This window comes from Glandiceps talaboti, chromosome 20, assembly GCF_964340395.1.
Source record: "Glandiceps talaboti chromosome 20, keGlaTala1.1, whole genome shotgun sequence".
Lineage (NCBI taxonomy): Eukaryota > Metazoa > Hemichordata > Enteropneusta > Spengelidae > Glandiceps > Glandiceps talaboti.
In genome coordinates, this window is record NC_135568.1 from 3,402,676 (window position 1) to 3,428,648 (window position 25,973).

Consider the following 25,973-nt stretch of genomic DNA (forward strand, 5'->3'; position numbering starts at 1 on the left):
ACTGGAAAAACTGTGCTGTGAGAACGATATGTCAAAGAATAGTGAACATACATGTACATGTAAATGTAATTTTTGTGTTGCACAGAGAGATAAAGTTTTCAATTAATAGAATGTGTTCGTGAGTACATAATGTACTTATGTACATTTGTAGGTTCTTATCATGTCCCTATAGGATAGGTAGCATGGCGTGATAAGCCAATGCTGCAAGTTGATATCAGACACAGTGTGTTCAAACCTGTTTCTGTAGTATAGGAGATTATTATAGTTCATTATTGATGACACATCAATTATGAAATTCATTTACAGCACAGTAAGTTATAAGAATTTTAGTTACATTTTATTGTGAGACATTCTGGGCAGTACCTGTGTGATATTAGCAAGTTGAGTTAACAACATATGAGATTCATTTTTGGAGGTATGAGTGAAATATTGCTCATATATTAAGATATTATTCCATGCTATTTTTCTTCATTTACTCAAAGAAAATATAAGTCTTAAGGTGCCTTGTCACTACTGCATGTACATGTAGCTGTTAGATTAGAAGTGAAATCCCTAGAGATCACCAGTATTTTCTGGCTGAATGAAGAAAATATTTCAAAATAATATAATTATACCTGTTCAAAAATGATTGATGTCTATAGTTTGGCCTGTCCATGGTACGTGTATAAATAAAGTTAAAACAGAACACATCATCATGATCGTTATGGACATACATGTATTTTGTGTTGTTTAAAAACAGCTGTCATACAAGACTTAGCTATACAGACAGTGACATGAATCTAGACTAACATAATATAGCTAGGATTAGAAAGTTTTTGGTGTACTTATCAACCCACCTGATACCTTCACTTTTAATGTAGAAAAATATGAACTATGGCATTATCCTATTTGACAAGTGTTATATTTTATCTTTGACAGTTTAATATTGTAAGGATTCCATCACTTCCTGGTCATTATTTCTTTGACTCAAACTTTGATCCTGATGGGGGAGAGATTATGAGACTGCCGATTGTTGGCAGGTGGAGTTCTGGACAGGACCTCCATAAACTCAGTGTGCCAATCTAGAAGGAACCACACTTGTCATTTAACTCTGACACAATCATCCCCATGATTATAGTCATGGCTTGTGTATAAGGTGATTTATTCCAGACCTTACCAGTGCTCGCATTCTTTTACATGAATGTGAACAAACGTAGTCACCTACAACCCATAACACGAAAGTAAAGTGTTTTCTGTATGTACCACAATTGTTTATAGCATGTATATCTAGTGTAAAGTATACTGTTTCATTTGCTAATTGACCACATTAGAAAAACCACATGCTACATGTAGGCTTGTAAATAAACCAATTGATTCAGTATACTTTTAGACTTGATATGAATGCTATAAATGAGTATAGCACATACATTGTAGAGAAAGTACTTTACTTCAGTGTTACTAGTTGTATAGTATGTGAAGGCGTAAGGTCTATGCTGGATGAATATCAAATTTTGAGTAGCTAAAACACTTGAACAGCTTCAGAAAAAGTTGGTCCTGGCTCCTGTGTAGTCCCTAACACATGGATTTTGTAAAAGTCCATCCTCAGGCTCAGCTCAGTAACTCTTCGGGCACTAAAGTACGGTATTTGAAAGAAAAAAACATACATTAGCAGTATGGAAACTGTATAACTTGTGTCAAGTTCAAATCTTTAACACTTTAAAGACTGACATCCTATATATAGGGTGTAATTATACATAGACTAACTAGAAACCAAGTCATTAATGGGGACTTGAGTTTTAAAAAATCCTTCTGTCAACCAACCAGCTCTAATCTACTAAACCTCAGACAGTGATACTGGGATCCAGGACATTGAACTCTCACATTAAATTGACTCTTGAACTCCTGCTTGATAAAATGAAAACTTTATTAGCAATAGATACATGTAGTTCTTTATTTTTAGAATCATACAAATTAATTGGCAGACATTGTTTACTTTAATTGAATGGTAATAACTAGTTTTGTTACTAACTGGTTTTGGTAATAACTAGTAACAAAGTAATGTAAAACAACACTTGTTTGTAATTTCGTCTGTATTGGTAAATCTTGAGTGTACAATCCAGGAACTGCACCGGTACGGAAAGGTGCCAGATAAGGATATTTAAAAATGGTTGGCTTAATGATGAAGAAGTCATGAGCTAAAATATGAGTTCATCAAGATCAAAGTCATAAGAACAGAGAAATTTGAAATATCTATAACAGAAGTGAAACTAAAATAATTATCAAGAGATTTCATCACAGTGCGGTAAAGTGATCTTTCATTTAAAAAACTGACTAAAGAGTTCATCTAATCATGCATGTATTTGTTGCCAATGACAACCCAATTTCCTCTGTATTGGAGTGCTTCCTGTTGACATTTTATTGTAAGTCAGGAAATGGAATTGTGACTGTAGTAGCTTATCTCAGTCAACAGGGAGTTTGAACTTAGCTCAGTCGATATTACTCTGACAATGGAGGTCTCGGTTGACTAGTAAAGATAGACACAATCTGAAATTTTTGTTGCAACATGTTGATATAAGCTATTGAATGGCGTTGGTTTAATTGTACTCACAGGTAGAGTGGCATTGCTTACGACATCTGTTATCTTCAGCGTACATTTTGAGGGTTTCCAGTGTTTACACAGGTTGATTGGCTTCATACAACAGAGACACCTCTATCACCCACTTGTGTAATCTACGACATCAAACAACAATAGTTTTTAGTTTGTCTCTATCTTTGTAAACCGAGACCTCGATTGCCAGAGTAGTATCTATAGGTACAGTTGCTGCTAATATGAATTCAACTCAGCTAATGTCACAAGGTATGGTTACTATCATAATTGCACTATGAACTCACGACAGTTACATGTAGTATGTAGTCGAAGTATGATGCATTCTTGCTAGCAATTGCTGTACTAATGTAGAAACTCTAATACAATGTATCAATAGATATGAACTCCATACAGAGTCAGTAAAAGGCCATGCAGTGAGATTGCCACTAATCTCAATATACGCTATGCACATTTAGAAGTGAACTCCATATAAAAGTCTGTGGCTGTTCCAGGTACTTACAAGTTACATGCAGTTTGAATATGTCACTATTATCAATATGCACATTAAAAGTGAACTGCATACACAGTCTATAAAAGAACATCCAGTGTGATCGCTATAAAAGCGCATAGCCTCAAGATTTAAAAGACCCCAACAGTCAGCAGTTAATGTCCCTTCAATTGGGGTCGCATGCTATTGAACATTGCTTTGACAACTTGATTACATTTTGTATATACTTTAGATGGATGGGATTTGCAATGGATTTTTGAATTCCTGTACGTGGAGTTTTTGTGATGAGTGTATTTGTTTTTTGTTTCAACTTTATAATCAATCAATCCTTAGTTGTATAATTAAGGATCTAGTATGACTGAGGACTGTAATCCTATGCACCTCATGCTCAGTGGCTGCAGGTGTAATGTAGGGGTTGTATGCTCCCTAGGGAGCCGAGAATGTTAAAAAAGGGGCTGTAATGAAGCGCTTGGAGAACACCTTGTGTACATTCTATAGGCATTCTTATGTAACTTGTGCTTACATTATAATATTTAATCTCCATAATATTGTTAGTTATACAATTAATTTTAAGACTTAATGATATACATGTTTGTACAGAATGTCTATGTTTATCTATTGTCTCCAAATTGTATTTATACATAACCCTTCCAAGTTCCAGGGACTACATGTGTGTGGTTCATAAAGGTACATGTACATGTGTACAGCATACCAGTATTTTCCGTGGAGAATACATGTTTCTTAACTTGTTATTAGCATTTTATGTTTAATGTGCTTTATCATGGTTTATGCTGGATAAGCAACACTTGCCAATCTTTTATCGACAGTTTTATCAAACCAGTTTGAAGAGTTAAAAAAATCTGTAGTAGTAACGTATACTAGCTCATACTAAAATTTGACTTTTTTTTGGTATTTAACTCATGATCAGCTCATACTGTAGGCTCTTAGCCTTCTTAGCTATAATTGATATGATATGATATATGATATGATATGATATGATATGATATGATATGATATGATATGATAATATGATATTTACAATTTTAACTGGTCTTGCACTGATGATACTATATACTACTACTAATACAATGTACTTCAGAAAGACTGTACTGAACACTGGTCCAATGTGAATGTTGTTTAGCTTTCAACATATAACTGTACAGCTCCTCTGAAATTTACTCCATATGGGATACAGGTACTCTATAAATGTTCTGATTGATTGATTGATTGATAGTCTATCCTGTTTTGTACCAAAGTACATGTAATATGTAGGAGACTTAGGAACATTTGGTTAGGAATTCTATATCATCCAGTGCCAAATTGTCATCAGGTGGAAGTTCTTCAGGTGTGTCCATACTTTACAATGAATGCATGTAATTGGGTTCATCAGTAACTATTAACTGTCATTTCCGGATGGAACCAAGCCTTATATTACCATCAGACCCAATTATATGATGGCATTGAGACTTGTTCAATAGGGAATTCCTCTACATGAACAGTAATTTTGTGTCTGATTAGCTATTCGAATTAATTGTGTATAGTATACTTTCATTTGTGTTGTGTGAGATAGTGTCACATGTGTGGAGTTATTGCAAAACTTCATCACTCGTCCATAAATCTAAATTACTGGCTATAATGTGTGGAAATAAACAATAAAAATGTACTGATAGTAACAAATGCGCTAGGGGACGAATGCCTACTCTAGCAGGTACATGTAACCTCCATTAAGCCCACCTACATATATCTAGATGTAGTACATGTATGTGCATGTCATTTGTATCTCTTGGTCTAACTGACTGTCACCTTATAAATATGGTAGTCAAAGTAATTTAAGAGTCTGTGCCTTAAACTACTACTGCTAATTTAGAGCTTCAAGAAGTCATGTGAACTCACAATGTTGAAAAGTGCAGAGCAGGTGCCTAGAGACACACATGTATGATGTATCAGGATAGTTTCAGAACGCATTCATACACAAACACCGAACTGTCCTGACTCACACTTGAGTTATGGTAACAGTTTGGAGAGTTTTTTCATGTCAGCCTGAACAGGATTTAAGCATTCCAACTTTGATATTTTTCAAAGAGTTAACGCTATTCACTGTAATCTCATAATAATATTCATTTTATCTTTATCTTCTCTTATTAGATGACTATTATTTCATCTCTATACAAATGATATATACTATGATGTGAAGTCTTGATGGGCTATCACCCTGGAGTACTCAACATATCTGAGATCCGAACCCTGTCCAAACCGTACACCTTCACCTTGTAGTATGCCTGCCTTGGCAGCTAGTTCTACTCCGTCATCTCCCACACCACCTAAACATGATGCTGGTAAGTTTTAATGAATCTTGAAGTATGCCTGCATTGCAGCTAAGTATCCAAGATCTGAACCCTGTCCAAACCATACACCTTCACCTTGTAGTACATGCCTACATTGGTAGCTAGCTCTAAGTAGCCAAGATCTGAACCCTGTCCAGACCATACACCTTCACCTTGTAGTACATGCCTGTATTTCAAAGACTATTCTTTGAAATAATTTTAATACAAATATAATTATGATTATAATAAGAGTTGTGATAAAGATAAGGTGCTTCACGTAAAGAAGTTAAAGAAAATAAATATTGATAAAACTGAAGAAGCGATTATTACATATGAACTGACAATCAAGAAAACTTGAATCATTTGTACTTTGAAAAAATGTAAATTCCATTAATCCTATGCTTGTCAAATTGGAAAATTTCTTTTGACACACTATAAAGAACAAACAGTAAAAGAAATTATGCACCTTTTAGTGTGTAATACAAACAAAGATTGAAAGAAGTCATGTTCCATTTAGTGTATAAATATATTATATTACAAGGTGTCATTGAAATAAGATATTTTTTTAAAAGCAAATGGAACAATTAGCTGTTTTATTGTAAGGTGAATGTTGATTTAGCATTTCAAGCAATATTTCATTTTAAAGTGATACATTGTTTATGACATTAATGATAACAAATTACTCTGATAACCATTGTATACTCCTTCAATAGATAATCAATTCTCAGCTTTCGTCAACGCGTTACTTCTCAAAAATACTAATTGTTTCCAAATTTAGAAAACTGAAGATTAGTCCATTAGTGAGTCATTTAATACTGATTTTTTGAGATTTAATTCTTATCCAACACTTATTTCGTACCATTTAAATAATTGAGTCATACAACTTGTTAATTCAAACATTTCTAACGACTGGGCATTTATTTAGATTTCGTAGTTATCCAACACTTATTTGTCTAAAGTTGTTAATAATTGAGGTAAATCAGAAAAGTGTTTAAGTCCAATTACAAACAGAAAGGGACTGTGATAATGAAAAGCAGCTGTGGTAATGATATCTTCATAATTAGTTGAATTCTAAATCTGTGCATTGAATTGTCGCTAGTAGCTGTGAAGTCAGATATGACAAATGAAGTGTTAACACACTGTCCAGACGGTGATCGATCAGTAAATTGGCTGAACATCAAATTAGATGAGAAGTATTCATTATAATACTTTTACTTACGTGTGAAGTTGTAGAAATTTGGAAACAAACAGATGGTTGAATAGATATTTCAGAATAAGTTTACATCATTTCTAATTAATTTGTCATCAATATTTCATACAACGCAATCAGCTGAACACTCAGAACTACCATGTATATCACTATAGTCACCTTGAATAATCAGATTTTAATTAAAATAACTTTTATTAATTAACTCTTCCCTTTGAAGTCTAAAGCATTCACAGCTGTATATTAGCATGATCATAAACAGTTATAAGGTTCCATCATCTAGCAATAAACTGACCCGTCATAAACAAGAACAAATGCTACGAACATAGTTATTCAATTTAAGGTAGAAATACTCCAGAGGGACCAATTTCCTGAAAATCAAAATACATGTACCTTAAAATCTCTCTAAATTGCACCATATGCAAGCTTGTTTCTAGCCCTTTTCAAATTTGGGTTTCATTGTTTTGTTTTCAAGGAAATCAAGTCTTTTACTTTCTAGTAGAATTAACAGAGTAGTTGACGGCCATATTGGATTCTAAAATGGCATAATTTTGATATCATTTGACTTTTATTTTTAAAAGTTGTACGGTGACCTCTGACATTCTTGATTTGAACTGAAATAGGGTTCGAGTTTTCTTGGACAAAGTAACCAAAAAAGTTTAAACAGTTTATTTCCAAGGGCATTCTACCTTAAACCAATAGTGAATACAACCAAATTATATCAGATGTGCATTTGGGAACTGATCCTCGACAATATTCAAAAGGTAACTTTTTCATAATCAAAGTTCTCTTTTCATGTAAATTCTATCAAGATTATCAAACACTTTCACTTGAAACGATAACATTTCCACAATCAGAGATTTTCCTTCACACAAATTCTATCACGTCTTGCAGTTTTATAAACCGTTCACCAAAATTAGCCAATCTTGTGTAGCTTGATTCCCAGACAAATGGTTTGTATAGATGGAGTCAGCTTTCATCACGACTATAAGGCAGGTCATTAGTGGGACATGTAATCTTTATAAAAGACTTAGCTTCTCTGTTGAATTTGCTGCATTTCTTCAAATATCCAGAAGATTTGCTAGTTAAAAGCAATTACTAAGTCAGATAAAAGCGAACTTGTGTACATTTATTTAGAAGTAGTACTCCATTGGTTCCAATTAGAAAGTCTAAGTGAACTATGCTTTTTATGTGTACTAATGTAACAGCAGGAGTGTTTTGGAAAGTACTCGAAGTTGGGCTGTAATACTGATGGATTTTTAGAACGTCGTATTTCAATTATTCAAAGTGTTTGGTTTTTGTCCGTTGCTTTATCAGTACTCATTCAGCTTTAATATCATTCACAATTTGGTTGGTTGGTTGGTTGGTTGGTTGGTTGGTTGGTTGGTGGGTGGGTGGGTGGGTGGGTTGATTGATTGATTGATTGATTGATTGATTGATTGATTGATTGATTGGATGGTTTATTTAGAATAAAGTTATTTTAATTTAATTTAATTTACAATGTATATATCTCAATTTTAGTCTTTTTACAATTTGCAGTATAAATTACAACCATGGAGTGTTTTGTAGAAGGATAATATTACATGACGTAAAGTTATTTCATTCTGTCTAGCATGTATAGACATCTATAATTGTGATATATTGGAGTTGACCTCATATCGTGTGAATTAATTGTTTCATAGAATGTACAGTTTGATGATTTATGAGAAGGTTTCTACAGGGTCAAAATAAATCCATACAGTTAATAAGTCGATGACTTCCCGGGGTAACATGATCCAAGTTAGACGGAGTAAAAACACCATTCATTAGGACCAATGTAGTCTAAATATCTTGCTAAGAGTTTATCAGTCATCATTGTTTAAATATACCCTAAGTATCAGAATGAAGGATATGTTTTATAAAGTGTACATTTGTCCTTATAATATGTATAAATTCATTGTTGTCTGTTATACATGTAGATAACCCCTTATAATCACAATTTTGAAATGACATGTAGTTTCTTTTATAATCAGAACTGTGATATAGTGATTTGACATATCTACATAAAAACAAAATATTTTATTTAGAAGACAACAAAGTTATTAAAATCCAGACATTTTGTGCAATTGAAATCTAAATCCATGTAATCGAAATGTATGATGCAAAAAAAGCTGTAAATTCATTATAAGTTTTTTTGAGATATTGCCTTCTTGACCTTTGTCTTACTAAGACAGAATAAATCAATCAATTTGTTTATTACCTGTATGTCAGTGTTTAATTTTGTAGATTTCTCCTGAGAGTTTGATGTCCATCTTGTGATAGAGGAGTTCTGCAATTCCAGGCAGAGTTCCCATATTTGTAAATTGAAAAATAATTAGTTATAGTTCTACTGGGGAAAGATTAGCATTATGTTAAAAACTAGTTGTGTTATTTTACTTCCTGGAAAGCCTTATCTTATTAACCAGGTCTATATACACTCTCGATCTTACACTCTGTGGAGTTAAAAAAAAAATTGAACTTTTTAGAGCCTAATCAAGCTATGTATGTAGTATCAAAACCAGGAAATGTCTGTCTAGACAATTGATTTGCAACTGTTGAAACTCTCTGTGGTCATTGGAAATTTTGAATTATTTATTTAATTATACTTCATTAGTACAACACGTACAACTATCAGAAAGGTATAGTGGTGCTATGGACATATCAGAGTGTGTCTGTCTGTCTGTCTGTATGTATGTATATGTATGTATGTATGTATGTATGTATGTATGTATGTATGTATGTATGTATGTATGTCTGTCTGTCTGTCTGTCTTTCTGTCTGTTGGTTTGTATGTCTGCCTGTCTATCTATCTGTCTGTCTTCCTGTATGTCTGCCTGTCCGTTTGTGTGGCTGTTTGTCTGTCTGTCTGTCTATGTCTGTTGGTTTGTATGTCTGCCTGTCTATCTGTATGTCTGCCTGTCCGTTTGTGTGGCTGTTTGTCTGTCTGTCTGTCTCTCTGTCTGCCTGTTGGTTTGTATGTCTGCCTGTCTATGTCTGCATGTCTGTCTGTCTGTCTGTCTGTCTGTCTGTCTGTCTGTCCGTTTGTGTGGCTGTTTGTCTGTCTGTCTGTCTGTCTGTCAGTTTGCATGCTTGTGTCTCAATATTAAGTTACATGTATTTCTAACCGACAATGGTTAGAATAATTAATTATTTAAACTCAATTATACTTTATATAAGGGCAACTGATAATAATCATGGCAAAGTATTCAAAGTGTCTGTACAGAAATACATGTGAGTTCCTAACACTACAAAAACAATAAACGATTTTTTCCCAACGGCAGCTTGGTTAATGGGCAGGATACTTTGTTGGGTTGTTTATAGTCGTACCTTCCTCCAAAGCAACATGACAACAAAGATGATAAACAAATGATAAACATAATGAAATGTTTTCCTGTATAACATAAAATTGAATGATTCATCCAGCAAAGTTATGCTTCAATAACTTTGTTTTAATAGGATGTTGAATTATTTATGCAAATTATATCTCATACAATGCACACAACTCTGAACAAAAGGACTGAAATATTTTATCTTTATTGGATATGAATTGATAAGATTATATGTAAGATTATTATTTAATGAAAGTGATCTATTTTATAGTTGTATATTTCACACTTGTGAACACAATGAACGTTAAACTTTAGAAGCCATTCTTTTCATTTGAATGAAGTATACCGTTTTGATCTTTGTTGCAGGTTTGAATAGACTGTTAGCATCCTTAGACCAGATACAGAATAAATTAGATGGAAGGGAAGACGACTTTTTGTTCCTTCGTCATCTCTTCCAAAGCCAAGACATCCAGGCATTACTGAAGGTGAGTCACTTTAATAGACCTTTCTAATGTATAGTGCCCTCTGGTGGTGTCAGTGAATATTGATTGATTATACATACTGAGACAGACATTACTGAAGGTGAGTGACCAGAATAGACCTTTCTAATGTAAAGTGCCCTCTGGTGGTGTCAGTGAATATGGAATAATTATGCATACCAAACTAAGACATCCAGTATTACTGAAGTTAATTGTCAGTCACAGACAGCCAGTGACTTTCTTTAAGAATTGGTATTGTTATTCATATGTCATGTGAAGTTCAGCATGTCTTGTGAAGGTTCAGCATGTTCTGTGAAGTTCACTAATCTGCCTTGTATAAACATTGAGGGCGCTGTCTGTCTGCATAGTATAACCATATTATGGATTCAAAAGGCACAGCTTTGGGATATTAGTCGCATCATTAACTCTAGAAAGAATGTACAGAATGCCACTTTGTAGATTTTAATGATTTGATAAGCTAAATGGTAATCCTGAAATACAAAGATATTCTAGTAATGATGTACATCATAGTTTTATCAGATTTTGAGAGAGAAAAAAAGAATTGACTTCCCTCATACATTATTCAGATAGTTGCTAGCAATGTTGTTGCTATGGCTTGGGAACCTAGGTAACAGAGAATGGAAATCTGGTAAAAGCGGACAGATTTTTAAAACTTTACTGTAGTAGGCAAAAATATTTAAAAAGTGCAATTTTATTCATAATTAGATAGAACTATGGAAGTCAATGTTTTTTCAAAGGTGGTAAGCAGGTAAAATCTGTGAGTTCCCCTGCCATTTTTACCGTGTTCCTCCTACCAGTGTTTTTTTAAGGACGGTAAGCAAGTAAAATCTACTCAGGTTCCCCTGCCATTTTTACCAGGGTTCTCCACCAAAATTAAGGTACACAGTATAGATATTTAGCTTTGCAAATTTTACTAGATTTCCTGCCGCTGTAACTGGGGTTCTTCGCCCTTAGCAAAACATGGAATATTGTAGTTGTGTAAATTTAGAATTAATGATTAATCTAGTTGTAATTTTCAGAGTATAACAAAATGTTTGTGTGTGCACAAGGTAGAAAGACATTCTTAGTGATGGCATGTTTTAATATTTATTATTTATCAGATTTTAACAAATACATTATGCATTAATTAGCTAGCCATAGTCAGCAACACAGGTAGAACCTTAGGCCTAAAAAATATTTGGTTCTGGTTACTAGTCTTCACTACGACCCTTAACTTGTTTTTACTTATTCAAGAAAAAATAAATAAAATCGTGAAAATTATGAAGTATCGCAAGAAATAGTAGATGTCGAAACTGACATCAAGTTAAAAAGACAACATAAAACTGTTCTTCCAATCTGTAATGGCTGTACATCTGATGAGAAGAAACCAATAACACAGAGACCATATAGAAAACAATGGAAAACATAACTACCTGAACTAGACACTCATATGAAAAAATGTTTTTATATAAAAAAATAAAATGAAAAATCTATCTATTCCTACCCTACCTATCTAATTGGAACTGTACAATTTCTTACTTTATACAGAGTGTAGCATATTCTATGAATGTAGCGTGGATCCGATGTTCCACTGATTGTGAAATAAAGAGATGTAATAAAGAGATAGCCAAGTAATGATAATGGCATGCATTACTATTTTTTCTGATTTTGCGGAATAACTGCATTTCTGTCATGAATTATCCATTGATTTGCTAGGCTGGCAGTTGTTGGCTATAAATAGGCACTAAGTATGCAGAGAGCCACAAGACATACATGTTTTGTATTTTCTTGTAGCATATTCCACAAATGAAGTAGAGGGAGTTTGAATGATATAATGATGTTTTCCACTGAGTATAGAAAAAAATTCAAACCCTTGTTATGATGAATAAAGATTCATTTTGAAAAACCTGAGCAATATCGATACACATCTCTCAAAATCAGACAAAGAGAAATGCATGCCATTAGTGGAATATCTTTGTATTTAGCAACACAGCATACCATGTCGTTGAAATCATCTTCACTACATGTTTGTAGAATATGAACTATATTACTTCTCAGACTTTTTAGTAATGGCATGCATTTCTATTTGTCTGATTTTGAGAGATGTGAATATTTCATTCATGTATTATGTTTGGATTTATCAGCCATTGACAATTATTGTCTATAGACAGAAACCAAGAAGTACTTACTTGTAGAACATTCTACAAATGTAGTGAAGATTTCAAGATAAATTTTGTGTCAATGATTATGAAATACAAAGATATTTCAGTAATAGCATGCATTATTCTTTATATCTGAAATGTGTGTCTCTCATTCATGCATTATTTAGTGATTTGCTAGCAGTTATTGGTAACAGACAGAACCCCAAAAATAGTTCATTGTGAGTTATAGGATATTGCACAAAGTTTAACACAGAAGAGATGATAGAAAATATGGACCTCCTCAAAATGATGTATAGTAACATGTAATTGTTTTTCAAAAACAATCCTGTAAATTATTCATCAAATTGCTAGCAGTTGTTTGCAACAAACAAAACCCACGAAATAGTTCAGACTTCCTAAATTTTAAGTTGTAGATAACATATTTCACAAACATTGAAGAGAAGTCGTCATTGATATGATAGATAACTGATTTCCAAAAATATCTTGTAAATTATTCATCGAATTGCTAATAGTTGTTGGCAGTAAATGGAACACAAGAAATACCTGTAGAAAGTTCCTTGTGAGTTGTAGTATATTTAGCCTGGATATCCGGATGCCAACGTGGTCTATAACTAAAACTGGTGTAAATCGTAACAATACTTATAGGAACTAGACTATAGCATATTCCACAAAACATAGAAGAGAAGATTTCATTGATATGTTAATCTCCATCATCAATCATAGCAAAATACAGAAATCCTGATAACACAGTGAACATTAGTGTGTTTATCTGATTGTTAGAAGTCATTCCTTAATGACTTAGGTAAGTCTACTTATACCCAACTAATACAAATCATTTCAACCTTTGAAATATTCCTCTAACTCTCTAACGAGAATTTTATTTCCATAAGGGTTGCATCAAATTGCTGACTAATCTGACAGATCAAAGAGCAGTCATTTATCATTTTGAAAACAGATAAAGTGGTAAAATGGTCTATGTGTAGTCTGGGTGTAATGGTAACGATACTGTATAGGTCATTAGGAACTAGACTGTATGAGTGGAGGTGTAAATCGTAACGATACTGTATAGGAACTAGACTATGTGAGTGGAGGTGTAAATCGTAATGATACTGTATAGGAACTAGACTACATGTATGTGAGTGGAGGTGTAAATCGTAACGATACTGTATAGGAACTAGACTGTGAGTGGATGTTTAAAGGTAACGATACTGTATAGGAACTAGACTGTGAGTGGAGGTGTAAATGGTAACGATACTGTATAGGAACTAGACTGTGAGTGGATGTTTAATGATAATGATACTGTATAGGAACTAGACTAGTCTATGCAAGGCTGTGTTCTGTATTCTGTGACTTAAGTTTAAAGTCATATACTAGTATCACTGATAGTAGACATGTTTCTTTGTAGGGCTGTATTTATCTTAGGTGAAATGAGGGGTATAGGAATTATACAGCAGTTGATTTGTGACATACCGTACATGTACCGTACAAATGTACCTCAAGTGAAAGGTCAATGTTGTAGACATGTATTGTCGAATGGCTGTCATTTCGTGTGTAGACTGTGGTCCAAGTATTAACTCAATAACACCCACTCACCCCCTCCCCCCCCCTCCTCCAAGTCCCATTTCATCTTGTTATACAGAAGGATGAAATGACAAGCATGCCTCATAGTCTTTTGTCCAGTGATGTCATTACTTAAGTTGAGGGGTCCTTACACCGTAAATTCTCCAATCCTATTTTAACCTGTTTCGTGTACAAATGTATCAGGAGAGACGACTTTGACAATGATAAGTACACTTTATTGGAATATTAGAAATTAAATTTAGTCTACATGTTATTTTATGATTTGACAATATTTCTATTTCAGATTCACAGTAAAGTATCTTCATTAGAAGCCATTGAACCATGTCCTGTGACTGGTAGTGCATCACAAATATCTTATGATGTAAGTACAATACGGTATCATATAGTATAGTGCAGTACAGTGCAGTGCAGTGCAGTGTAGTGCAGTATAGTACAGTACAGTGCAGTACAGTGCAGTGCAGTGCAGTACAGTGCAGTATAATGAAGTGTAGCATTCTATATCACAGTACAACATAGTACATGTATTAAGTATCCCTATGGTAAAGTTTAGTATAGGAAGCATGATAAACATTATATTTACACACATATCTATTACATATAGCATTACTGTAGCACACAACAATGTACCGATAGAATTAATACCGTGCTGTCAAGTACAAGTATATTGCTGTGATGTTCACTACAGTTGAATAACTCACACTGGTTACAGAATACATTATACATGTACTTGTACAAACTGTATTCGGAAATGCTATTTAGAAAGGAATTTTCAAGCTACCAAGACAGTACAATGTATTACTATAGTATTAGGCAAAATAATATCATATAACCACACCTACATGTATTGAAATCCTTGTTTTGATATATTTCAGCTTACAGATGAGTTGAGAAACAAACCCAGCAATGCTGATGCCAAAGAATTATATCAAATACTAACTAATCCATACATCAGAGTAAGTTATACTATTCTTCATCTCTACCTCACTGCCAACCATGTCTCTTGTTTTCCTGGGAGTGAAACATGGCCCTTTAATAGGACATTTAGTTGTGAATTCCAGTTAACTAGACAGAAAACTCGTAAGCCATTACAATGACACCATTTGTCAACTTGTAAATTTAACACATTCTGCTGTGCCCAAGAGTTGTAGTTGGGTACTTCTCCTTTTGTAAAATGTGTGTGAAAAATTCATCTTTAAATCAACCTTAGTACCTGTTCATCATCAGACCCAGTTCTTAACCACTACGTTATGAAAGTTTAAACCAACACTAGCTGTAACTAGAATATTAATTTTTCGATCAGAAAACCAACAATATATTCACTGAAAATTGTCAAAATACCAATAATTAGACAATGTGCATGGTAATTGTATCAATAAGTAATACAGTAACAGGTTGAAATGGTGATTGTATTGGGTAACTGATTGTTGGGTGGAGACCCAAAATCAATTTGATCGGAGCTCCATACAATGTAGCTACACAACTATGCTTGCCCACAGGTGGTTCAATACTATTCAGGGTGTACAATATTATGAGTAAGTCCTTATATTTAACCAAGCAGTTTCACAAAATGTTCTAATTGCAGGTTGTGCAGCTCTAAGTATCGATCATTATTATCATTATTATCGTCTCAACTTGATTTTGCAGCTCCACATACCAAGTTATAACTCTTTATGTTGTTATTGTTGTAGACTTTATTAGAAGCCCATGACACTATTGCCAATAAAGACTTCCTACCTAAACTACCTGATATACAAGATTTAGATGAAGGAGAACCGTCTGTAAAGATTGTCAGACTTGTTAAAAGCAATGAACCATTGGTAAGTCTTAGACTATCCTTTTGTACACTAATATTTATCCAACTGTCATTTACTAGCAGAAATGTTTTACATACTGGATTCCTGCTGTAAGTATACAACCAGTGACAGGCAAGCATTTACAAATGGAACTCATTACAACCAGTGACAGGCAAGCATTTACAAATGGAACTCATTACAACCAGTGACAGGCAAGCCTTTACAAGTGGAACTCATTACAAACAATTAAATGTGAAACATAAAAAGTTGTCTAAATTTACATGCTCAATCACTCCATATATTTGACAGGGTGCAACAATTAAATGTGATGAAGATACAGGCATGATAGTGATAGCTCGTATAATGCATGGTGGTGCAGCTGATAGAAGTGGTGTTATTCATGTTGGTGATGAAGTCCATGAAGTTAATGGTATACCAGTTAGAGGCAAAGAACCTGATGATGTTGTCGGTATATTGGTATGTAAACTTAGAAAAGATATAAATTTTCTCATGTCATGTATTGTAGAACACCGACACCCCAAACACACCTCTTTACAAAGGTAATATGTGTCCTAGAATTCTCCCTTTACCAAATTGGTCTCATTGTGCATCCGAAACACTTCCATAACTATTGAGTCTTAAAGGGGGAAGCACACCACTGTTAAGGGACCGGTCAGTTTCTCCAGCCTGGAGGTGGGGGGGGGGGGGGGGGGGGGGATTCTTAAATCGGGCCGACAAAAAGTCACTGACCCCACCCTATCTGTAAAACCAAAAACAGGCTGACCCCGCACTGTAGAAGCACACCACTTAAATTCAGAAGAAATAATCTTTATACTGCAAAATCTATAAATCGTAATGGACTGAAGAGTAAAAGAAATGGACTCTATACACATAGTGACATAGGCAGTCATCGTCACTGAATCCCCAAAAATACTGAAGTGTCCAGGATAGGACTTGAAACTGTTAACATGCAAAACACCAGCAAGTCCAGAAGGATAGATTTTAATAACTTTGTTATAAAATCATTAATCATTCTTGCAAACCAGAGCTGTTATTTCTTTTGCTACACTGGGACGACTCATTAAGATGGGTGCCGTAAAATAGGCCGTGGTTTGCAATGATGATCATTAATGTGCTGTAATGTATAGATACATGTATATGAATTCCTTATGCTACAGTATTGATGTTATTATCTGTTTGTTTATACCAGGCTGGTATTAATGGTACTATAACCTTCAAACTGGTTCCTGTAGAGATGGAGAATAGACCAAACAGAGAAAGTCAGGTAAGATACAAGAATGCTGGTGATTATTCCTTGATCTAGGCACCCCCATATTTGGACATAATGTGTACTTTGATTATGTACAGTGTCATAGCTGGCATTGTCATCAATGCAGTGGTCACCTTCCTGAAATATGAACCATAGGAAGTGATCATTTCATTCATCATTGCATATCTGGTGTTATTTCTGTACAGTAACATGTTTTACCACAGTTTTTACATGAAATAAGCTTCTATGATATAATATATTTGTGATATTTCAGGTTCGGGTGAGAGCACACTTTGACTATGATCCAATGGATGATAGAATTATTCCATGTAAGGAAGCTGGTCTTGCTTTCAATAAGGGAGATATCCTTCACATTGTAAACCAGGAAGACCCTAGCTGGTGGCAAGCCAGGAAAGAAGGGGACAGGAATCAAAGAGCAGGACTCATTCCGGGAAAACAGTTACAGGAAAGGAGGGAAGCGTTAAAGAGATCCACACCTTCAAGTCCAATACTTAGAGAGACAGGTAAATAACTAGTCCTAAATACTTCAATTTTTCATTGTCAGCAGAAAATAATATTAGAACTCTACCATCATGGAGGCCAGTCAGGTGGGATAAGATAAACCTTAGTACTTGGATCAAACACATGAAAATGGCAATGTACAGAGATGTACGTCCAAAAAAAAGGAGAAATGTTTTTGGTCAGCACACGCATCACTTAAATACCCTCACGTCAGTCTTTTTTTTAATGTTTGTTTAGCCCATGCAGTCTGCAGATCCGAGGGGAAACACAAAAATAACCCTCCCTACTTCAGTGAAGACAGAGCCAATCATGAACAAGCAAATGACACCTGCCCCACATATACACTTGCTCTAAAGTACTAAATAAAAAAAACAGTAACTGCCTTAAATAGTAGATTGAATGACAGGTTTGTTGAGAATTTAAAAAACAAAAAAAACAAAAAAAAACATCATCACATCATTGTAGACAACTCGTCCTGACCAGAAACAATTCTCTTTTTTTTGGCCTAATCTCATGTAAAACCCAAGTATACCACACTTGCATTCACAAATCGTTTGTTACTTTGATATGTTCATTCCTAAATGTTCCTTTATTTGTTCCTTTTATCAGGATCACCAGGGTTACGAGGTTCTGGAAGAGGCAGCAGTATTAGAAATAGTAAAAGAAAAACTAGAAAAATTATGTATCATACTAGAGAAAATGATGGTAAGTTTAGATAAATGGTTTAAAGTAATGTAAGAAATTTATGCATGAACGATATTTTACTTTCTAGAATTGATGTAGATGAATTATTGTATCTGTTAGCAGTAATGGAAAGTGGACTCATGTTGTTCACAGTTCACAGTTCTTCCTCTCAGTATGGCTTAGCCCCAGTATGTAAGACAGACAGGCTGTATAATTTTACTAGTGTTTTACAAGAAGTCCGTGAAAAATTTTAAGTGACAGATTGATTTCTAACCAAGTGTTTATGGTAGATTTGATATACAGTGTAACTAGCGATATAAGTTATATATGTATGAATAACTAGATATATGTGAGATTTAGGTTCATTTGTGCAAGTATACCTATAAAATTATGATACACATTGAGGGCATCTGAAATAGAAATGTCTTTTTTAATGTTATTGATGTTAATGTGTGCATGTCTGCCTGTGTGAATGTTTGTCTTCCTGTGTGTGTGTATGTGGGGGGGGGGAGAGAGAGAGAGAGAGAGAGAGAGAGAGAGAGAGAGAGAGAGAGAGAGAGAGAGAGAGAGAGAGAGAGAGAGAGAGAGAGAGAGAGAGAGAAAATGACAACTAGGAGATAGCAAGAGACAGTAAATGATTGTAGTCACGTAGCTAGTAGTTTGTATTGTAAGTCATTAACAAGACTAACTTCCAACACTACGTTAGTAGTTTTCCGATTTCATCTTTTAATAAAGTAAAGTACATGTGAGAAGGAAATGTATGAAATGGGGACTACTTTTGAACAGAACAATTGATGATTATAGAGTTAGAAATATTACTAGTTGAATGTCTTTGTCTCATTTCCCTGTTGAATTACTAATATTGTATGAATTTTACAGACATTACAAGATCATGTTTCTTGAACTCTATCAAAAGTAGAAGTAATTATAACTTGTAAGATGTTGGAAGTAAATGTGATTCTATGAGATAAACAAAATATATGCAGTAAGTTCGTACGTTTGCCAGACAAAAACCCATAAATTTTACTTTACCACACAATAATTATCAAGTAATTGCATGATTTATCATACTTCTTTTGATTTCATTTCATCAACATTCTGACACGATTGAAAAATTGTCTGTCAAACACGAGGACGTCTGCATTTGTTTTGTCTCATTTACCAGGAAGTACACAGTCCATTGAAATGACTGGTAAATTGTCTGTGACATTTGCCTTGACAGAGTATGATAGTGAAGAAATTTTAGTTTATGAAGAAGTAACTAAATATCTACCTAATCTTGGTAGATTTAGACCCATGGTGCTCATCGGTAAGTATTGAAGTTTTTGTATACCAGGTGTTATCAGACTAGACTGTAAGATAAATTGTCATTCTGCCCGCATGAGTCTTTCAAGTGGTGACTGATGCAACAGCATTATGTGTCATATCTTATACACTTGTATATTACTAGTACACAGACTATTACATTACTGATGGATTATTTTCATTTAATTATATTTTCTAAAGTGCTTCTGAACAGTAATTCTTAGGATATTGCTGCTACGCAAATATTTATGTTACTATCATTATTAGACACAATCATATGGAAGAGTTTGTGCTTCCTCCTTGGACTTGATTATAAGTATATAATAGGCACCTCAAATTAGAATACACATCGCCATAGCGATATTTAGAGTTTAATCAGGCTAAGGGGCACAACAAACTGGGAGTTACTCTCGGCTTTCACCAGGGAATAGGGTATAGTAGATGCTTCTGCAACTTCAAACGAATCCTCATCAATCTGAGTAATATCACTTCAATTGTGCCCAGACATGTACAGAGGAGTTTCACATCATGCTAGAAGGTACCAGGCGTTGATATTGTATATTTGCATAAGTTCACCAGGTGTTCATAATTATAATTTTCCATATGTAATATTATAGGTTCACCTGTGTTCATAATTATAATATTTCACATTTGAATATTTAGGTTCACCAGGTGTTGGTAGAAATGAACTAAAAAGAAGACTTATTGCCAGTGATCCAAATCACTTCAAAGCAACGATACCTCGTAAGTTATTATCAATTCTATTTTCCAAATCATTTCAAAGCAACCATACCTCAAATTCAACAACAAATTACAGACAAGTCACCTATGGAGGGCATTCATTCTCATATGTCTATTGGTCTAAACTATAGAACTCTTTGCCATTTGACATTTGCCAAGCTTCCAGCCTAGATTGCTTGCTTGAGAACAAACCTGAAGACTTAATTGTTCAGCAAAGCCTATGGTGTACTTTAGCTATTCAGTGCTACTGAAGTCATGATGGGTGAATGATTAGCGTGACCGGTTTGGAACCTACAGGTTGCAGGTTCGAGCCCTGTCGCTGCCTGCTGTTTGTTTCTGAGTGGCTAAAGTCCTTGGGCAAGATTTGAACCACGACTGTGCTTCAGTCAACCCAGCTGTATAATTGGGGACCTGGTAGGATGTAGGTTGCAATGTGAAGGCTTTAATCCTATGCGCTGAAATGGCTGCAATGGATTGTATGCTCCCCGGGGAGTTGAGGAAGACTAAAGGGCCTTTGTGCCGTTCTGATCCGAGCCAGGGTTAATAATTGTAAAGCGCTTTGAGCATGGTGTGGGAAAGCGCTATATAAGAACCCAACATTATTACTGACCAGAACATTGCACAGTGTGGGAAAGCGTTATATAAAAACCAACGTTATTATTTATCATTATCTTCATCAACAGACACGTCAAGACCCAAGAAACCAACGGAAGTGGAAGGCAAAGAATATCACTTCTTATCACGAATACAAATGGAAGCAGATGTTCAATCCAATAAATTTATAGAGCATGGTGAATACAAAGGCAATCTTTATGGTACAAATTTAGATGCTATATATGATGTAGTCAATGCTGGTAAAGTCTGTATTCTGAACGTACATCCCCAGGTGAGTTGCATCATGGGTAATATATGCTATTTACAATGTAGTCAATGCTGGTAAAGTCTGCATTCTGAACGTACATCCCCAGGTGAGTTGCATCATGGGTACACTAGGCTATTTAGAATGTAGTCAATGCTGGTAAAGTCTATTCTTAACGTACATCCCCAGGTGAGTTTCATCATGGGTAATCTGTGTTATACAATTATGATGTAGTCAATGCTGGTAAGGTCTGTATTCTTAATGTACATCCCCAGGTGAGTTGCATCATGGGTGATCTATTTTATATGTAATGTAGTTTTAAAATGCTGTTGTGAAATACTGAAATTCACCATGGAACAGCTGATTACAAGAAAACATCCATACATAAGAGTCATGTATGTACTACTGGTATTCCTAAGGACACAAGAAACAACTTTGTAGATAACATTTAGATAGAATAGTATCTTCAGGAGCTGGTCAAAGTCATGTAAATTTTAGAGTTATGATCTGCCTCACTAAAGTTTTCCCTCTGTACCTCAAAGTGTTGGCTGTATGGTCATTGTATGTTATCATTTTTACAATCTGGACAATATAGGATTCATGTTGGTATCGATCATAGTTGTGTAGTACATGGTCTGTTTGTTGTATCTACATTACAAGCCCTCAAGATGTTAAAGACATCTAACTGAAAGCCATACACAGTGTTTGTAAATACTAATACATGATCTGTTTGTTATATCCACATTACAGGCCCTCAAGATGTTAAAAGACATCTAACTGAAAGCTATACACAGTGTTTGTAAAGACTAATACGTAATCTGTTTGTTATATCCACATTACAGGCCCTCAAGATGTTAAAGACGTCTGACTTAAAGCCATACATAGTGTTTGTAAAACCACCATCTCTAGAAAGACTAAGAATGACCAGACTTCTAGCAAATGCCAAATCAACGTTAGATGCAACTCAAACTAGAACATTTACTGTAAGTATCTCCTTGTTGAAGTCTTTGTTTTCTCTAACACCACTTTTTACCGGAACATCAGTTTCAGAATATGCCATATTCTGTAATCTGGTTACCCTTGTTTTAGAGTAGCTGCTAGATAATCAATTGTACTAACTTTAACAGTGACCAGAGGTCACATAGCATCAAAGGAGCTGTCAAGAGTGAGCTGCACCATCCTCAGCTTTGGTTTTTGCCAACCTTCAGAGTGCAGATCTGGGTCTTCCTGCAAGACTACCTTGCAGCTATACAGATCTGGGTCTTCCTGCAAGACTATCTTGCAGCTATACAGATCTAGGTCTTCCTGTGAGACTGCCTTGCAGCTATTTTCAAGAGCAACACTGCATGATAGCAGCCCAGATAGGGAAAGTGACAGCAAACAATTTGCTTGTAGATGCCAATTACACAACAGTGCATAAAGCTGTCAACAACCTTTCTCAGTATTGACTTGATACGTTGGTGATTTTTCTAGTTTTCAGAGACTTGTATTAAGAATAACTTTTGTGCCAGTTTTCTCATCTATTGTCATTGCTTATCTTATCACACAGGATGAAGAACTTCAGGAGATGTTGATGACATCACAAAGGATAGAGTCAACCTACAGTCACTATTTTGACTATACCCTAATAAATGATGATTTACAAGTAGCGTATAGTGAATTACGTGTTATAGCATATAAGATAGAAAATGAAGCACAGTGGGTACCACTATACTGGGTGAGATAGTACATAGTGATTTATGCATCTTAACGTATGAAATAGAACATGAGTGTCACTTTACTGGGTGAGGTAGTAGTGAGTTATGTACCACAGTGTACAAAATAGAACGAGTGTAAGGGGTTACTGCTACACTGGTGAGATAGCATGGCATAGTATATAGCGAATAACATGTCAGAACTTAGAGAATAGAAGAGAGTGCACTGGGTATCAGCATGATAGCGTAGTGTATAGTTAATAATGTCATAGCGTACAGAATAGAACAAAGAGCTCCTAGGGTATCACTAAACTGGGTGAGATAGTTGAAGTGCAAAGTGAATTGCGTGTCATAACTTATGAAAACGAAATGAAAGTGCAGTGGGTACCGATATACTAAAGCAAGGTAGCAATTATGCATACAGTAGAACATGACACACAAATAATATCACTATACCATGTACTGGGTTAGATAACATAGCATAGCACATTGAAATCTCTGCCAAGGAATATAAAACATGAAGAGTTAGTACCAGGATGTACCACTCTACTAGGTAAGATACCATATCCTGCATTGTCATAGTATAAAAAAATCAACCATTAACTTAAGTTTAGTGGGTACCACTGTACTGGGATGGTATATAACAGAATGTCAACTAAGTCCAAATCTAGATATGTGATTGACTGCTTTTTCCTCATCTATCTCTTAACACAGTCAAGTCTGTATTTTTTAGAAGATGTGACTTTTTTCTTAATATGTAAAGATCTGGTGATGACTTTTCTGTATACAAGGTCTGTCATGGTTATGGTAATGCATTATTGTAGAACCCATCAGCAGAATTTTCTTAACACTTCGAAAGTTTCAAAACGTCAAAAAGTGACTAATTTTTTCTTGTACCAAGTGTAAGTTTTACTATCACTCTGTAGATATGTATACTTAGATTTAACCAAATATATGATTGTCTACTCCATTCCATGTTTTAAAAATGTCATTTTTTTAATGAAGATAAAGACAGGGTATGTGTACAAAGTGTTTTTCGTGTTTAATACAAATTCAAGTGCCATTTGAAGATTAATTTTTTTACATTTTTTTCGTCCACAAAAGTATGATTTTCATATTTTGTATAATTACGTTCACTTCCTCTGTGTGTGTGATGTCATTATCTGGTAATATGTCCTTGTATAAGTGAGTCCTATAAATTGTTTTACTGCAGTGGCAATAGAGGTTTCAGCTTACTACGACAGACACAAACTAAAACTGTTGTTGTTCAATGTGGTAGATTACACAAGTGGATGATTGTGATGCCTCTGTTGAGTGGGTGTAATCACCTTGTAATCAAGATTGTGTGTGTGGCCACTTGAATAAAACTCCACTGAGAGTACAATTCAATAGGTGATCAGGACTCAAAGTTAATAATAGTTCAATGTCCCCAGACTACCACTTTTTGTCACGGGGCCACCACAATGTACAGCTGATAGCCCACGCAGACTATCACTGATTTTGTGATGATGTAGAAGGAAGATTTACAGAGATGAAAGTATTTTGACATTTTTTCTCTGTTTTCAGATTACTGATCATCATACATTTTCAGAAAGTGGTAGTCCACAGGGACTATGAAAGGATAAAGTTTATTTCGTGCCCTCCTGATATAAATATGACCCATCAAAAGTTTTAGTTTGTGCTTATCTTAGAAAACCAAAACCTCAATAGGGAACTTGCAAACCTGCCATGTTGAATGTTGTATCATGGGAAATGTGATAATAAATACTAATGAATTGGTATAGTAAACAATACTGTTACATTGTTTGCAACCACGATTGATCAATTTATAGTTAACCTGACCATTGTGGGAGGTTTATTTTATCGGTAGCTCCAGATTAGGTATTATGATAACCACAGATAATCCCATAGTCCTTTGTGTCTGAGCATGCTCAGTCTGGATTGCAAGTTCCCTATTGCCTCTGTCATATCTTCAAATTTGACAACTTGTTACTGTAATAAATTTAGAATTTCTACAGAAGGAATAAATGTATGCATTGGTCGTAGAGACTTGATACATTATAACACATGTACAGATGATACCTCATTTTGTATTCATTTATGTAAATCTAAAGACAAGCTTGGATCATATCATTGTCTTATCTGTGCATGCCAAATCTTGAAATTCAATAATAATTGTCATATTGAACTTGATGAAGTTTATTAGTTAACTGCTTATTGTGATGTCATCGCAGTGTCACCACACAAATTGATGATGTCAGTGTTTTTGCCACAATCTGATATCGTGTTGTCACACAAATCACGATCTGAAATCTTATGTCGTTATATTGTCCCACAAACTGATGTCACTGTTTTTGCCACAATCTGATATCATCGTGTTGTCACACAGACTGATGATGTCACTGTGTTGTTGCCACACAAACTGATGATGTCACTGTGTTGTCACACAATATGATGCCATTATATTGTCACACAGACTGATGATGTCACTGTGTTGTTGCCATACAAACTGATGATGTCTTGCATTGTTGAGGCACAAAATGATGTCATTGCACTGTAACTGCAGAGAGTGATACTAAATTTTAATGTCTTTTCTACAAAATTAGGTGGCTGTATATAAAGTGCTAGTCATTACTTTATCTATACTGGGCAGTCATTACTTTATGTAAATTAGAAAAACCTTACTTTATGTAGATTATGCATATATTTATGCAGAGTAGGCAGGCATTAGTTTATGTAAATTAGGCAAAGCTTACTTTATGTAAACTAGGTAGATATTTATGCAAAGTAAACATCCATTATTCTAATAAGTGAAGTAGAGTACATTCATATTGTCTTTACATTTGAGAAGGATCTCAACCAGTACCTTTATAGTCAGCTGGGATTTTGCTGATATTTTCAAGAAAAACCCTGATTCAGATTGGTATATAT

General features: G+C 34.7%; 1 protein-coding gene across 1 annotated transcript in view; it reads left to right on the plus strand.

Annotated features, from left to right (window-relative positions):
• Positions 1-23,751, plus strand: part of LOC144450733 (MAGUK p55 subfamily member 7-like) — a 51,582-nt gene extending 27,831 nt beyond the window's left edge. The window contains exons 2-15 of the mRNA XM_078141427.1: positions 5,220-5,410; positions 10,319-10,437; positions 14,458-14,535; positions 15,047-15,127; positions 15,863-15,991; positions 16,277-16,444; positions 17,178-17,252; positions 17,512-17,761; positions 18,369-18,464; positions 19,666-19,752; positions 20,412-20,492; positions 21,173-21,375; positions 22,191-22,331; positions 22,898-23,751. Of these exons, the coding sequence (XP_077997553.1) occupies positions 5,350-5,410; positions 10,319-10,437; positions 14,458-14,535; positions 15,047-15,127; positions 15,863-15,991; positions 16,277-16,444; positions 17,178-17,252; positions 17,512-17,761; positions 18,369-18,464; positions 19,666-19,752; positions 20,412-20,492; positions 21,173-21,375; positions 22,191-22,331; positions 22,898-23,074 (1,746 nt within the window). The 5' untranslated portion in view covers positions 5,220-5,349 and the 3' untranslated portion in view covers positions 23,075-23,751. The remainder of the gene's footprint in view (positions 1-5,219; positions 5,411-10,318; positions 10,438-14,457; positions 14,536-15,046; positions 15,128-15,862; positions 15,992-16,276; positions 16,445-17,177; positions 17,253-17,511; positions 17,762-18,368; positions 18,465-19,665; positions 19,753-20,411; positions 20,493-21,172; positions 21,376-22,190; positions 22,332-22,897) is intronic.
• Positions 23,752-25,973: the final 2,222 nt, after the last annotated feature.